This window comes from Furipterus horrens, unplaced genomic scaffold, assembly GCF_987537825.1.
Source record: "Furipterus horrens unplaced genomic scaffold, mFurHor1.1.pri manual_scaffold_13, whole genome shotgun sequence".
NCBI classification, from domain to species: domain Eukaryota; kingdom Metazoa; phylum Chordata; class Mammalia; order Chiroptera; family Furipteridae; genus Furipterus; species Furipterus horrens.
This window is the reverse complement of record NW_028327183.1, coordinates 10,303,161-10,319,130: the sequence shown is the minus strand read 5'-3', so window position 1 is coordinate 10,319,130 and position 15,970 is coordinate 10,303,161. Positions and strand designations below refer to the sequence as shown.

At 35.7% G+C, this 15,970-nt stretch overlaps 1 protein-coding gene across 1 annotated transcript in view; it reads left to right on the top strand.

Moving 5' to 3' along the window:
- Nucleotides 1-15,970, top strand: part of CDH8 (cadherin 8) — a 334,718-nt gene that overhangs the window by 261,553 nt on the left and 57,195 nt on the right. The window contains exon 9 of the mRNA XM_090261396.1: nucleotides 4,940-5,061. Coding sequence (XP_090117522.1) covers nucleotides 4,940-5,061 — 122 coding nt within the window. The remainder of the gene's footprint in view (nucleotides 1-4,939; nucleotides 5,062-15,970) is intronic.

Below are 15,970 nucleotides of genomic sequence, written 5' to 3'. Positions count from 1 at the left end.
AGGAGGTTTGTGATAGCATCGTTTTATTCAGCCCCAAGTAGCGGAGCTTTTGGAAAGAGGGAATGTAGTAGTCTGAATGGTAGTCCTCAAAAAGGTTGTCCAGGTGATAACTCCAGGTACCTGTATAAACATGTTAGAAAAGGGTATTTGCAGATGTGATGAAATTAAAATCTTAGGATGAGAACATTCTTGGTTACCTGGGTAGGCCCTAATCCAGTAACAAGTGTTCTTAACAGGGTCGATGATCTAGGAAGAAGAGGAGGCAGCCTCGTGACAATCAAGGCAGATACTGGAGTTACACAGCTCCAGCCCAGGAATGCCTCGGCCTCTCCTTGTGGTGTCTTTCTGATTTTCTCTGGCCACTCCCTGGCCTACAGTTTAGCCTATACCTCCAAGGAATCTACCAAATCTACCGATCTTCTCCCATTTGTCTTTCACAACAACCTCCGTTGTTTTGAGATCATTGATGAGCTGAACTCCACATTCTTTTGCAAATGAAGTCAGTTCCTTTATAAGAAATTCAGAGCTCTCTGCTTTATGCTTTTCTTGCCCTTCCCCAAACAAAACCTGAGCCAAGACTCTGGAGCATCTTTCTAAGTGATGCTTCTGCTTTAGGAGCTGAGGGTTTTGTGGAGGGAGGAGGGAAGAGCCTCAGTCTTCTTGGTTCCTCTCTCAGCAAGAACCCCTTGCTATGAGTCATGGCAAGGGTGACAGGGCCCCAGGCTTCTCAGTGACACCTTGTCCATTGAATAGGGACTTGGAAGAAGAAGGCAGCCCCCATCTGCATTTGCCCAGAACTTATTAGCTTCAGCAACAGCGGGTATCTGGGCTGGATAAGAGATGCTAACATCCTGGGTAGATGACCCTCAACTAACAGCTGAGGAGGGAGGGAGCCCTGTTCGTTGGTTGCATTAGTCTGGAGTCTGTTTCCCATGGTGCTGAGCTGTGTGGGTGGATGGAGTGAATAAGGAGTTCAACAGTCAAAAAGAGGAGTGATTATATTATACTGAGTTAGGATAAACTGCCCAGCATGTTTTATGTAACCACTAGGCTACAGAAGTTCTAATAATCTTATTATATTCCACTAGCATATCACTTTCTAGTGTTAGGGTAAAGAGGTTAGGTTTATTTCTTTTAATTACTTTTTATTAATGAAGTTAGAATGTAAACTACTAAATTAAAAGAAAACACCTAGAAATATGTTCAATTACACTACACAAGAAGACATTAATTTAGTCAATTTGGAGAATAGTTGAATAAATGTAAGAAATACATTAAATTTGGGGTTAACATAATATAAAAAATTCCTTACAGCTGTGAGAGGTGGATTGCAAATTTGGTTTTGAGTTTTTGATAGGCCAAATGAAAGAAGAGAATACAGTAGTTCCTCTCTATATTGCGATTCGCTTATCGCGGCCTCACTGTATCACGGGATTTTTAAAAATATTACATTTAATTATTTATCGCGGATTTTTCTCTATATCGTGGGATTTTGCGGTACTGAATACGTATGTTGTTAAAGTGACGTAGGTTTAAGAGTGTAGAATAAATGTAAGGTTCCTACTTCACAGGGGGGTCTAGAATGTAATACCCGCCATAAGTGAGGGAATACTATATAATCATTTACAAAAAGCCCATTATCCATGATATTTCAACAAATTATTTACATATAGAGTTGCTGAGACAGATTAGATATCAATATTGGAAGAGCATCCTCTGTCATTCATGATCTTCTGAAAGTATTCAGTGGTAGCCCCCAAGTCCACATTACATCTAATGATGATGACAACAACAAAAATAACGAAAAAAGATGGTATTCTAGAAAACTGAGCCCCTGAACAGTTAAATACCACCTTGTCCAAGGTACTACTGTACATATGAGAAAGTGTATTACTTTAATGTTGAAAGTTATCCAAATAAAACACCTCATGGAACTTCTTCACGGTCTATGCTTGAATTTTACCATCTGCTGGTCATCAAGATCTGAGAGAAAATTGCAATTAATTTCAACTGTGAGATTAAGAAAAGTGAAGAGAAAAGTAAGAACATGGACCTCAGTGTAATTATTCTTTTACCAAAATGGTGAAAATAAAATCTGTACATGCATGTTTGTCTGTGGGGTATGTGCATGTGTGAATGTATATACATGGTCATATGGCATGAGAGAGAGGGAAGACAAAGAATAATATCATATCTAGTAGACTCGACCCAATCAACAGTAATATTAGCATTTTCTTCATTTCTCAAGGAACAAAATCATATTTAAGGAGTATAACTTTTCCTTGTATTTGTAGGTTTTTAAGACTATGTACCTACTATTCACTATCTATTATGTATCTGAAGTTAATGAAGTCTATATTGATCATCTGCTGTTTATTAATTGAATGGTTAAAGAAATTGAAGACAAAATATATAATAACAGAAAGCTTTTGTCATTATTTATAGACACAAGAATTTGTCTAAGACATGGAATAAAAAACATGACTATTTTATAAATAAATAACTAATTAACAGCTCTTAAGAGTTGAACTACAGATTATTACCAAATAAAATTTATTAATTAAAAGGGCTCTACTTGAGTGAAATAGTGCCATGAGCAAAAATATGCATGTTAAATTGTGCAGTCTCTCAGAGAAAATTGCAGGGCATTAGTGCAATTCTGAGAATATAGATGGTGGTGCCCTTTAGATTTATCCAGGTTGGTATTTGATACTTGGACACAAACTTTATATAATGATCAAACTTGAGATAAATATTTACAACAAGCATATAAGCATTCTTGTGGAAATGGCTTTGATTAGTTATCTTACAAACAAACAGACAAACCAAATACATTTTGGGTTGAACTTTATCAATATTATACTGTGAAAAAATGGTCATGTTTGGAAGGTCAAAACTACATCTTGGAGTTCATTTTTAACTGAGTAACCTTGATAAAGGCATCTAGTTCTTTGGGTGCCCATCTCTGTCTAAAATATAGGATTCACATTACGTACTTCCTAGCTCTCTAGTGAAGATTGAATGAGACATGACTTCGTGAAATATCCCCCACTATATGTAGTAAACTCTCATTGTTCATGGTGCTGATGATGTTGATGATTACAAAAGGCAAAGGCTAAGTAGCATGCCCTTGACTATCTGCCCAATATCCTGGGAGCACTTTTAATTTTTTCTCATGTAATAGTTATCACAAGTCTGTGAATAACATGTTAAGTTCTTGAGTTTCAATTTCCTCAGGAATAAAATGAGGTCAAATACGTTGTTCAGGATCGTGTAGGTAGTAGGAGACAACAATGGAGTTCCAAACGTTTTTTACTGTAAACACTATATTCATTCTCTTTTACTCTCTAGTAGCTACTGTTGAACTCATGGTCAAGTGGAAAGAGATATAAATCTCTAAGCGTAGAATTATACCTTATTTCAAATATATTATGCCTCATTTATCTGTTTTATTTAAGTCAATAATGCATGAAATATAAGTTTCTTATCTTAGGGTCATATGCTATACTTAAAAAAACTTCTCCACCGTCAAATCTGGATGGCTCTTGCTTCCTCTTTGCTTCCTCTTTGAATGAAGAATGAATTAATTTATTAGACACAGGATAGAAAAAGAGAAAATATATATTAGGTGACACATTTAAGGCCCATTGGCTTGATTTGGGTGAAATGAGTTTATCTTCCATTTTGGAGGTGGTTGGAATTCCACAGGATAATAATGTTAGTCCATCCTTAATCAAATTGGAATATTGGAGAGTAGCCATGGTAGTTAACCAAATTTAAATCTTGTAACATTGCCAGTGGGGTTAGCCACGTATAAATTTGTAACGTGGCTCTGATCACTTGGTGTGTGCTTTAGAAATATTTCCATAGTTAACAACAACAATAAAATGAGTATTTGAAAGTTTTAGAGATCTAAATTTCATCAATTACCGAAAAGAAGATTTGATATATCAAATGGAAGTCTGTTTCTTCACATTCAAAACTCAAACACTTTCCCCCTCCTGGCCTGCTTATAAATATTCAGTGCCACAGATACACAAATAAATAATTGGCCATCTCCAGTGCATTCTATATAATTTACAAAAGATCAAAAGACTTTACAGTCAGAGTCAAACTATTGTATTTATTACAAATGAAAAACCATTACATGGCCCAAGTCAGCAGTGTATTAATGAACCAGCTTTCTGTGTGTGTGTGTATGTGTGTGTGTGTGTGTTTGAGTGTGTGTGTAACTTTTTAAATTTAAGGGCTTGAGGATTAAGGATTACATATTAAATTCTCTGCTATTGGAATTGACCTGGAAAGATTAGAAGATTATTATCTTTTTACACTGATGGAAATATTTATGAAAACTACAATAGTAAAATGACTTGGTCTTATAAAAAAAAATCCCAAGGTCAACTTTTAATAAAAAATAAAATTCATAAAAGATCTAATCCCCCATTTTTAAGATGATTTCTCTTTTCATTGTTAAGGACACCCTGTTCACAATTGGTTTGGTTCTGCCCTTACGCTGGGTTTTGGATGTTCATCTTTAATATATAGTCAGTCAAACAAATGATAGCATTAAAAAGGGTTGTATTCTACCCAAGATAAACAAAGAGATAAATTTTTGTTGCATGTGGCAGTTTTTCTTTTGTCTAAGAGACTTTATCAATAAAATGAAGCTGTCTTCATCAGGGAAACCTAAATATTCAGAGATGGTCTTTATCAGGCAAATCCCCAGCAGATGATGTTTGGAATAATAATATATACTTTTTTTAAGCAGTTAAGCACTTGATATTTTTTCTCATTGAGTGGTCAGATTTTATAACCACCATGTTGAAAACGCCCTAATCAAGGGAAGTTGAAACAGACACGCCTGCTTTCAAGAAGAAAGTTGAGTTGCACGTTTTAATGAAATACCCTCAATGCTGATGTTATTTTTTCCTTCCCATAGGGAACCACAGTCAGATATCACGAGTGCCTGTTGCTATTAAAGTGCTGGATGTCAATGACAACGCCCCTGAGTTCGCATCCGAATATGAGGCATTTTTATGTGAAAATGGAAAACCCGGCCAAGTAAATATCTCCATGTTGTTAATGCTGCTGTGTTTGTATACAACTGTCTCATATTTGATTCACCTGCCGTAGAGTGTGCATTTGCATTATTTACATTCTGCAAAGTCACGGGCAAGAAACATCCGCATGGAAACAGAGAGGGATTTATTTTTCTTTCCAAGACGTTAATTCTCTCCGCTTATGACCAAATTGGCTCTGGAAGGGAAGCAACCTGCTGTGCTGTGAACCCCGAGCCAAAGAACTATCTTAAAATATCTCAGGATATGGATGATAGCAGGGGAGGGATGAGCATGATAGGGCCAAGACTGTCACCTTCAAATGACAGGAAGCAAAGGGGAAGCTCACGTGGAGGGCATGCTTGTTTCATATCAAACGTAGGAATAGCGGAACCCAAGACAACCAGTGTTTAGAAGTTGTATGAACTGAATTTTGAAATCTCTAAAAAGGTAGATAATTTAGTTAAACGTAGGATAAACAACATGTTTTGGGCATGCCACTATAGTATCTGATAACTGTGTGGATAGGATTTTATTTTTACCTGTCTCGGATAGCACAAATAGGAGCAATAAAGAGGGAGGAATGGAGGAAGGAAGAGAGAAGGAGAGAGAGAGAGAGATGAAGGAAAAAAGAAGGGAGCGGGGAGGAAGGAAGGTGGGGAGGGAGGGCGGGAGGAAGAGAGTCATAAGCCAGAACAAAACGGAAACAAAACCTCCCATACTCGGAATGTCAAAATGGAAATAGTCTATGTAAGGTTCTAAAAAACACGAATGTAATAGACTTATTTGAACAAGGTGCCAAAGTACTGTATGTTGACGGAAGTTATCGTTTTTCAACTTTCTAATTTATTTATGGATGGTGACATTTTAACTTAAATAAACAGCAGCTGACAACGTGACCCCGGAGTTGTTAATCCAACTATTCTTGGGCCTCACGTGGGTGTTAGGAATTAAACTTACTATTTGCCAAGCAGTTTACCTGACAAGAGTCAGATCTTTTTTTTCCACCAAAATAAAGGACTAGCACTGTAGCTTTATACTTTTATTAATTACAAAAGACCAATCAATGTGTTACTGTCCTAGAAAACAGTGGGCATTTCCCCCTGCATTACTCTCATCTACCTAAAGCATTAACATTTTTATACACACCAAAATAACACGCACAGGGCAAAGCTAAAATCATAACAATAAAACTGATTAATTTTACGCATCTGGACATCATCAATGTTGTTCTAATCACATTAACCTTTCACGGTCATATGCTCTTTTTTATATAATGTTCTAACATTAGTTCAAATGTTCCTTAATTTCATCATGAGAGATATCCCTCTAGCATATGTTTTGAGGATTTTCATTGGTGATCCTTCATGGAGGGAACGTGTTTATATAGGTAGGGTGTGGCAAAATTAGGGTTAGAGTTGTTTGTCTGAAAAAGAATACAACAATTAGGGAATAATAACAAAAGAATAAACTGTATTTTATGTACACACAACTGCAAACCTACTTTTGCCGCACTCTGTATATGTATTCTGTGTTTCTGTGTGTGTGTGTGTGCGTGTGTGTGTGTGTGCATGACAGTAAGTATCATTTAGCTAAGTTGGTGGTTTGAGTTGGCAGAGTTTGATCAAAATATTCAAAATATATGGAGGACAGTTTCAAGGGTATGTTTGTGTGATCCAGATCCTTTCTGGGATAATGTAGCCAATCACGTACTTATAAGCCAGCTGCTTGTGATCATACAGAATCTGTCAAGTGCATTAGAATTTAAATAAAACTTCATTGTTCATACAGAACTCATCACACAAGTTTAGAGAGTCAATGGCATTGATATTTCAGAAATTCAACATTGGCTTCACTTGTGATATTGACATGCATGCCTTCGGAACTCCAGGAATCTGGAGCTCTACCCAGTGGATTTTAACTGTTTCCAAGGTTTTAATGATTCCTCGGCAGTTCTGAGCCTCAGAAAAAAATCTCATTGTTTCATCACCTTTCCTATGCAAGATTAAAATTAAAAAGTTGATTCTTTGTTTTATGATTTTTGCAAATCTAATTGAGTCCTGTGAAGAAATATGTATGTTGTGTGTGTGTGTGTGTGTGTGTGTGTGTGTGTGTGTGTGTGTGTGATTGCAGTACATTATCCTCAAATGAATCTGTGTAGGCATGTTTGTTAAGAGTTTATTTTACATAAAGAGATCAGATCTTTGGCTATTTGGCAGAATTTTTGGACATGTGACTGACTGGTTTATACACATGCCATCCATCCTTCATCCACTGAGTTCCCTGATTTTCTTGTGTTAGTCAGAGCTCATATTTGTCATTACGTTACTCCTAGGTCACTTGGAATGGCTTGAATATCTCACTCTTATGTTCAGTTTTTTTTTTTTCTGAAAGTTCATCTTTATTACCTACATAATGTTTATTTATATAAGTTCCACATAGATAACACTTCCAATCATCTCTCCTAACACCGTGCAGACCACTGCCTCGTTTTGAAATTAGAATGTTCATTCTTAAATGATCACACACCCATGAAAACAAATGTCAAAAGCTGAATTAGCACTAGATTCATAGATACTCAATATTCTTCAACAATCCAGTCTGTTTTACAAACAGCCTCAGAGGAAAGAATACAGGTGTCTTTGAAATCTGGTTTGCCTGGAAAGCCTGGATTTAAGCTAAATTCAGAGGGGATCAGCTTTCTGGGAGATAATGTAGCTGGAGATCATTAGTAATAATCAAGGCAAGCCATTCAGAGTACCCAGTCTAAAAACTTCTGGAAACATCTCACAAAATCAAAACTAATGTCAACATGAACATAGATAATTCTATTCTGTTTGACTCTTCTCCACTGGATTGAACTTATCTAAACAAAGAATTGAAAAAGAAAGGAAAGAAAGACAGAAAGAAAGGAGGTAGGTCAGTTTCCTCTTCTCTAGGTATGGCTTTCCAGCTAATGTTATATCTGTGCTAAAATTGGCAAAGGTTCACTTGAAAAGTAGAATTGCAAATCATATCAGCCCCTACCGCCTTCTCGTCATTCCGAAATGAAAGATGACTTTTTTCTTGAATTTGTTCCCTTAAAAGAGTAACAGCCACCCATGATGCAGAGAAATAGTTCACATTCCATATTATACAAAATCAATGTGAATCCCTTCTGATTTGAATCCTTTTAAATATTCCTTCCATTACTTAACTAAACGCCAGTATGGTATTTTCTGAGTGCGAGTTAGTTCTATATTTAAAATATTTTAATAGTTACAGATAATTTATCTTAAGTCAAAAGATAAAAGATGACATCTATCTTTAGTCTCTAATTCAATGATAGTATGATAGAGCTAACTACAAATTCCTTGGTCCTCAGTTAACAGGAGGAATAAAAAGATGCTCTCCACATACTTGAAATCTCTAATGGCCAAGGCAGAAACGAGAGCATGAACTAAGGATTTCAAAATTAGAAAGCAAAATGTATGACTGATAGTTCATGTGTGTAATAGGATGGTAGGTCATGGTCGGTCAGTAAATATTAATTGAGCACTAACTAAATGCCAGGCCTTGGCTTTGTACTGGGGATTTAGTGAAAACAATGTCTTACACATCAGTCTTTTTCCCTCATAGAGCTTTCTCTCTGGCAGACACATAATAAAATTAGAAATGATAGAATTGCAAGGAAATGCCTCAAATTTTCTAGGCAGAAAAGAAGACTGAAGAGACAAAGGAAACGGAGGTAGCTTAATGAAAAGACCTCTTAATATAGGACATGTTCCACCAGAGACAGCAAACATCTGTCAAGTATTGAAAAGGAGTCAGCAGGGAATAACCCTAATTCTGTCTGAAGAGAATGGTAATCTGGCTGGACAGGTGGAGAAACAGGTAACAGATGTGGAGAAACTGGTAACAGATGTGAAGAAACCATTAACTTCCTTTATTATGCCTGATAATACCATGCTCAAAACCAAATGTAAAACAGAAACAGAGAACTTCAGTGACCAGGGTTGACCAGAAGGCCTCTGTAATTCCGTCCTACATCTTTTCTTCTTAATGCGGTCTTTCTAGAACTTTATTTTAGATGCTAGCCTATTGCTTACCATACATACGGAATTAGGATAATTTGTTCCAGATGCTTTGCTGGCACGAGATTTGAACTAGAAATATTGTGTTTCTAGGAGAGAGTCAAAGTCTCCTGTTTACTCTCAGAACATATTCATTGTTTGAGAATTATTTAGGCAACAGAGGGCTTCAATATTTTTTCCTTTGGGAAGGAGCTTCCTCTGTTAATATAAATAAATCTCTTGGAGGATAATTCAAGCTTCATCACCATCTATAGAAGTTGAGACATACTATTTAGAATCAAGTTAACTATGAGTTAAAAAAAAAACAAACAACACTTTGGTTTCCCTCTTTTCATCTCTTCTTTCTCTGATCAATACTGCAGTATATAAAGGTAGCATACCATGTGAATATCACAGGTTCCCTCCCTGAAAAGATAATAGCCTATATTTCTAGATATGTATTTAGCCAATGCTTGGCATGTAACAGATATTCACAGAATTTTAAAATAATAGTTGTAATTCATTTCATTCATCAGTGACAGCTATTTCAATAATTAGTTTCTCACATATTGCCATGGAAACACTCATTCTACCCACAGACATACAATGCACAGACTAATCTCTTCAGATGAAAAATAATTCATTTATTTATTTATTGAACAATATTTACAGTTCATCTGCAAGATGCTAAATATTGTAAGGTGAACCTGGGGAAACTATGAGGACAAAAAATTGTTCTGTCTCATGAAAATTAAAAAGGAAGAGAAATTGTTTTAAAGAATAAAATGAGCAGATAACATGTTTAAATTTTGAAAACTGCATTGAAAAAAACATTAATGTGACTGGTCTGGAGGAAACAAAGAAGAAGCAAAGATCTATTTTATAGTGTCATCAGAGAAAGGTGCTTTGTAAATTGGTGGTGTTTAAGCTGGTACTGAAGAAAAATGGGAAAGGGCCAGGCATGCCAGAGTGGAATAGGACCTTCTGGCCAACAGCAAAGACTCTGAAGGGAGAAAGACCTTGGTTTGTCTGAAGAATTGAAGGTATCTGTGGTTGAGCATAAGTGTCATAAGCAAGTATAATAATAAGAATGCAATAAGCAAGGATGAAATTGGACAAAGAGAGTCTGATGTTTAAATAAAATATACATACACACACACACACATACATACATGCACAGTTAAGCAGAAAGAACATTAAGAAGGATATACACACAAAAGATTTAACAGTAGTCCAGTCTGAGGTGGTGGCAGTAGAGATGGAGAGAAATGATTACAAAAGTGCATGAATGAAATAATATATGCAAATATTTAACATGTAATCATCACTGATCTAGAGTTTGTGGTGGCGACCACATACCGGATATGGGAGCTGAGGCTGAAAAAGGGTTAGGCTCTTGCCTAGGGCCATGGAAAGTGGCAAAGATGGGTTTGGGTTTTAAAGTCTGTTCTTGAAGGTGCCCAAGTCCCTGCATTTTCTCCAATCTCACAAAGCTTCCCAAGGAAGCAGACTTTGAAATCCCATTGCCTGTGTGACGCCCTTCTTAGAAAAATAGTGTTGAGAATGAGATTCTGATCAATGTGAGCATTTTCCAAATAAAACAAAAATCAACTCCTGTGACCAATAACACACACTTTATTCCAAAGCATTCCCCAAAACCTTAAGTAAAAAGAAATAAAGCTTAATAAGGAAAGTTAAGATCATTATCTCTTGCTAAACACCAGCAACGAATGAGTTTGCTACTTCATTTATTTATTTTTCAGGTTTTGTTGATCTTTAATAAATGCAAAACAATGAAATGCAATTATGGCATTTTATAGCCTTCATGAAATAGTAAATACAGGAGAATTAATTTTAACTTTTCTGCCAGCAGGCATTTTTCAGGACCTATCTGCATGCACAAGGGGGAGATGGCATTGGTTTTAAACCGGGTGAAATTGATAGCCTCAACAAAATGCATAAAGTACTGTTTTCATTTTATTTTGGCAGGAGTAAGGAGATGGTAAATTAGTGAAATGCATAAAACAATATTTGAGAAAATCATATGTAACAAAACACATTTCAAGAGAGCCATTAGCAGAGGTATGACTTTTACAGCACAAGTTTATCAGCGGGAAAAGCCTAACTTTAAAAACATTGTGGAAAATTTGAACCTAGAACCACCAAAGTGTGAGTCAGAGCCCTACGATTTACTTGTTTCTTGATTTTGGGGTCTCAAATTTTGTTAGTTTAAACACTCATATTTTAGAGATGTGTCATATTTTAGGTGCTCAATAGATCATTGTTATTATTAGTAGTATCTACTATTAGTATTGTATTTGTTGTTTTTATCATTGTTGTTATTGTTATAGCTTTATGCACTTTAATTTGGGACAAAACATTGTAAATTATCCCTAAATGGGATAATATAACAGGGTAATCTGTTCCCCTATATTAAACTCTTTTTATGTAAAACATTTTCTTACAAAATGGTTCTTGTCAAATATTGACAAGTGTTTTATTTGTCAAGGATGAAGGAAGAGCTCCAGTTTTATACCTCCCATTATAATTTGTTCAATTAATATAATTATTTTTTAAAACCCACTGGAATCAACTTGCAGTCACACATACTTTCTAAATATATCTGGGAGGCATACTTGCAACCTCTTGTCTACAATGGCTGAACCTCTTGTGTGAGTCTGTGTTCCACATGTTCTTTCTGGCCCTAACCTAAATGAGATTGATGATTCACAGAAAAAATGGTGTAAAGGATTGTTTAAAATTTTTGCTTTGTTACAGATTGATGCGTTCTCTTGGTTTTCTTGTCAACCTACAAGTTACTGAATAATTCTTTAGGATGGGAGTGATGTGGGCATGCATATGCTCCTTTGTTTCCACTTGTCCATGGAAGCCGCGTTGATGACTATCCCCTTTTGAAGAAAGTACAATTGACACTAGAGAGTACAAGGTGTTAGGCTTGGTGCTCATAGCATAAACTGGGTAAGATCCGGTACCGAGAGGAGCTGACATGTTATGAGAAGGGCAGAAAAACAAAAGGAAACAGTGCTATAACCACCAAGCTATCTAGACACAATACCTTCCCAAGGTCTTTACAAAGGCTTTACAATGTCTTCTGGGCCTTTGCGACTCAGGCGGAGTTTCAGAGGATAACATTTCTTACATTGAGTGCCTGAGAAACACCTGTAAGGTATAGCATGTCAATATACGGTGTGTGTGTGTTTGTGTGTGTGTGTGTGTGTGTGTGTGTGTGTGTGTATGTGTTTGACCTAATAAGTTTGGAAACCACTGTATTAAACAAAGTTAAATAATATTATCTTATGTTGTTTTTTGTTTAACTCTGCGATTCCCTTGCATTTATAAATACATATGAAATACCAAAGGACTATATAATCTTGGCCATTACCAAACAGAGTTGATTATAAAATCTTTCAAATTTCTTTCAGAGAAAAACTGTAGCACTAGTGGTAACTGGAACTCAGTTGAAAAATCTTGCTCCAGGAAAATAAACAATAGGATACATTTTCAGTCTAGGAAGTGATGATAATAACTTGAGGGAGTATGAGTGAGGACATATTCCTATAAAGCAATATAGTGTAGAAGAAAGAGAAGGCAGTAAGAGTGCGAGAGAGTTGAGTCTTCAAAGATATGTAAAAAACTGGGTTTTATCCAACTAATGAGATTTTCAAAGCAAAGCAAGTGGTGGAGTGTTTAGAAAAACATGGTGATCTTCTCGGAGATGTAAAAAACACGTAACATATACAGAATCCAGCAAAATTAAATAGGAGGCAGGAGGAACTGGAAAATCCAAAATTTGTATAAGCACATTTTCCAGGAGCCCCTTCTCTGTATTATTTTTACCTCTACTTAGTTTTAGTAAAGGAAAGGGGGGTGAAAAAGACTGAGATTCAGGAAAATGTCTGAAGCGCTACCGTGAGTTTATGAAGCGCAGGCTCCAGATGTCTAACCAGAGAACAGAGCACCGCACTAGTGTTGAAAAGGTACATGTACTACCTAGTCTGCACCCATCCTCCTACTGCATTTTCTCCAGGTCAGACCTCTAAGGTACATATTCTGAATAGCCAGCTTATACCTTTTAAAAACAAGGATATGTTCATGCCAAAAAAAAAAAGTGACACAGGAAATCACTTTGTTTTTTTTTTTTTTTGTTTTCTTTTTTTTTTTAGGAAATCACTTTGAGTAGAAACATTGAAGTCTTGGTAGAGACTGGATTGCCATGCACATTTATCAAAAATAGCCAGGAACTATGCATTAAATGGATATGAATGGTGCCTGTACTTGGGCTATATTTTACAGCTTTGAAATAATTGAGAATAGTTGTTATTGTCTGGGTTTTGGTATAATTTCTCACCTTCCTATATTTCCTTATTTTTTTCAATTTATCATCAGTGTCAAAACCTGCTTTATCTTGTAGGCATAGTTTTTATTTTCCAAGACCCCTCTTTTAGGTAATGCCTCTTAACTTCCCCGCCCTCAGTTATGGACATCATTATTGAAAGCTATGGAAATTCCCCTCATAGATGTGCATATATAAATAATTTTATACAATTTTACTTTCCATCTTTTAAAAAATCTTATGTATCATTGGTGTGCAATCTTATATTGGTTATATTAGTTCCAGGTGTAAAATATAGTGATTCAATATTTTTATAGACCTTACAGTGTCATCACCCCATTAATTCTAGTAATCATCTGTCACCATATAGCCTTATCATAATGTTATTCACTATATTCATTTTCCCACTATATTCACTATATTCATTTTCCCTCTTTCACCAATTCCCCACCCCCTGTCTCTGGTAACCATCCTTTTTGGTCTGTGTTTCAATTTTACTTTCACGTTGAGAGGTTTGAACTGCATAATGCTCATTTGTGGGTCATTCTTTCCTTTCCCAAGTTTACAACTACTACTGTAAGAAACAGAAGTTAGTATTTCAGGAAAGCTCATATTGATAATCAGAAATAAACAAGCAATGATAGAATAACGAATAGAACACCAAAAATGAGTGCTGTCCTTTCTGCACTGCCTTCTGCTTCCTCTGCTCTCATCACCCCCCTTTCTCCCACCTTCCAGTTCACATCACTGCAGAAAGGTTTTCTAAGAAAGAGAAAATTAAGCCTTCCCTGAGAAAGTGACATTGTGTGGTAATTGCAGATCTCCTCTTGGTTAGCATTGCTGGGTGGTCCTGGAGAATAGATGTCTATTCCGGAAGCCTTGGGAGACATTGGACAGTTGCAACAGATGAGCCCTCGCTCACCTTGCCCAAACTCACAGAAGAACTATGGTTTCTAAGTCTCCTCTGTTGTGCTGTTGGAATCAGAAGGGAACCTTTATACCCATAAGCAAAGTACATGAGCAGCAAAAATGATTGAGTTTATCCTTATGTACTCTACAAAATCTTGGAGGTCTAAGCCCCAATTTAATCAAAATCCATATATAGAGGATACGAATGTCAACAAGATTTTGAAGCGGCCTGACATAAGGGGGCAGGAGAATGCACAGAGTTTGTTATGGGATATATTTGGGATCAGATGATACATATAATGTCTTTGATGCCCTATGGTTAAGTTTCTCATATCTGTCTCTCAGGGTTATGTAAGAATCAGTGATAATGCTAAAACATACTTAACATAATTTATTTATCCCTTCATTTATTCATTTAGACAGTAGTTATTAGATAACTACCATATGCCAGAAACTGTTGTAATAGCAGTGAGAAAGAAAAGAAAAAAAAACAAAACACCAATTCATCACCTAAGGAAAAAATCAATGAGTAACATAGACAGAAACACATAGGGGATATTCTAATCGATCCCATGATAATTTTATGGTTGTTAACAGATCAGATCATCAGAAATATATTTGTTTGCTGCCTACTTGCCTTTTAAAAAGTTACTAATGACAGTAACAGTCTGCTGCTATTAGATATTTTTGAGTTAATAAAAAATAATTAAAATAAAGTTTAATAAATGATGCTAATAAGTATCTAACTTAGGTTTAGTGTTATTGATAAACAACAAATAGTTCTTTTAAAAACAGAGTCAGAATTATGATATGGTCCCATAATTCCCACTGTTTTTCAATTTTATGCCTTAGAAAGGTTATTTCAAATCAGTAGTCTCAAAAAATCAAATATAACAGTGTCATTCCATAGAAATCCAAGAATGAAATAATGGCTCTGAAATTTATTTTCTTATCCCAACATCCACTTGTGCTTTGTTTTTCTAATAGAGATGTACATTAGCCTTCAGCTTCCCTTTAAATTATTCTACAATAAATTATTAACATTAGATTTTTCAATTGTTGCTAACTTTTTTGGTAGAAAGGAAAATATCTTAAGTACATGCTTTATATATACGCCTGAAAACTTGTGAACTATCCAGAATATTTTTGCCATTTCCATGAAATATTTGTCCAATTACTTAAAAATTAATTGACCTCATAGAGTAGCTCACAGTGGGAAATTGTGGTTTTCCTTTGCTATCTCTTTAGTGTGCCTGTAAAATCTTGTGTGAAGGGGCGCTTTCTTGAGTAAATCTGTTCTTTTTCTTCTATTGATTAAAGCTAAGTGTATTCAGATGTTATTGCATCAATGAACAGTTCAGCCTTTTTAATATGGGTACTTTAATGCATTTTAATAATTCAAAGTCCTTCAAGTGATCCACCAGGTGTCTACTTTGAGATAAAATGACCAGACAGTGGCTATCTGCATTAAAATAAAATAAAGTGTCAAAAATAATTTAAACCAAAGTCTTAACCATTCCTGGTTCACAGGATATTTGAAAGCTGATTTAAAGATCTACCATTTCATCACTTTTTCCCCAACACCTTATGCACTGCGC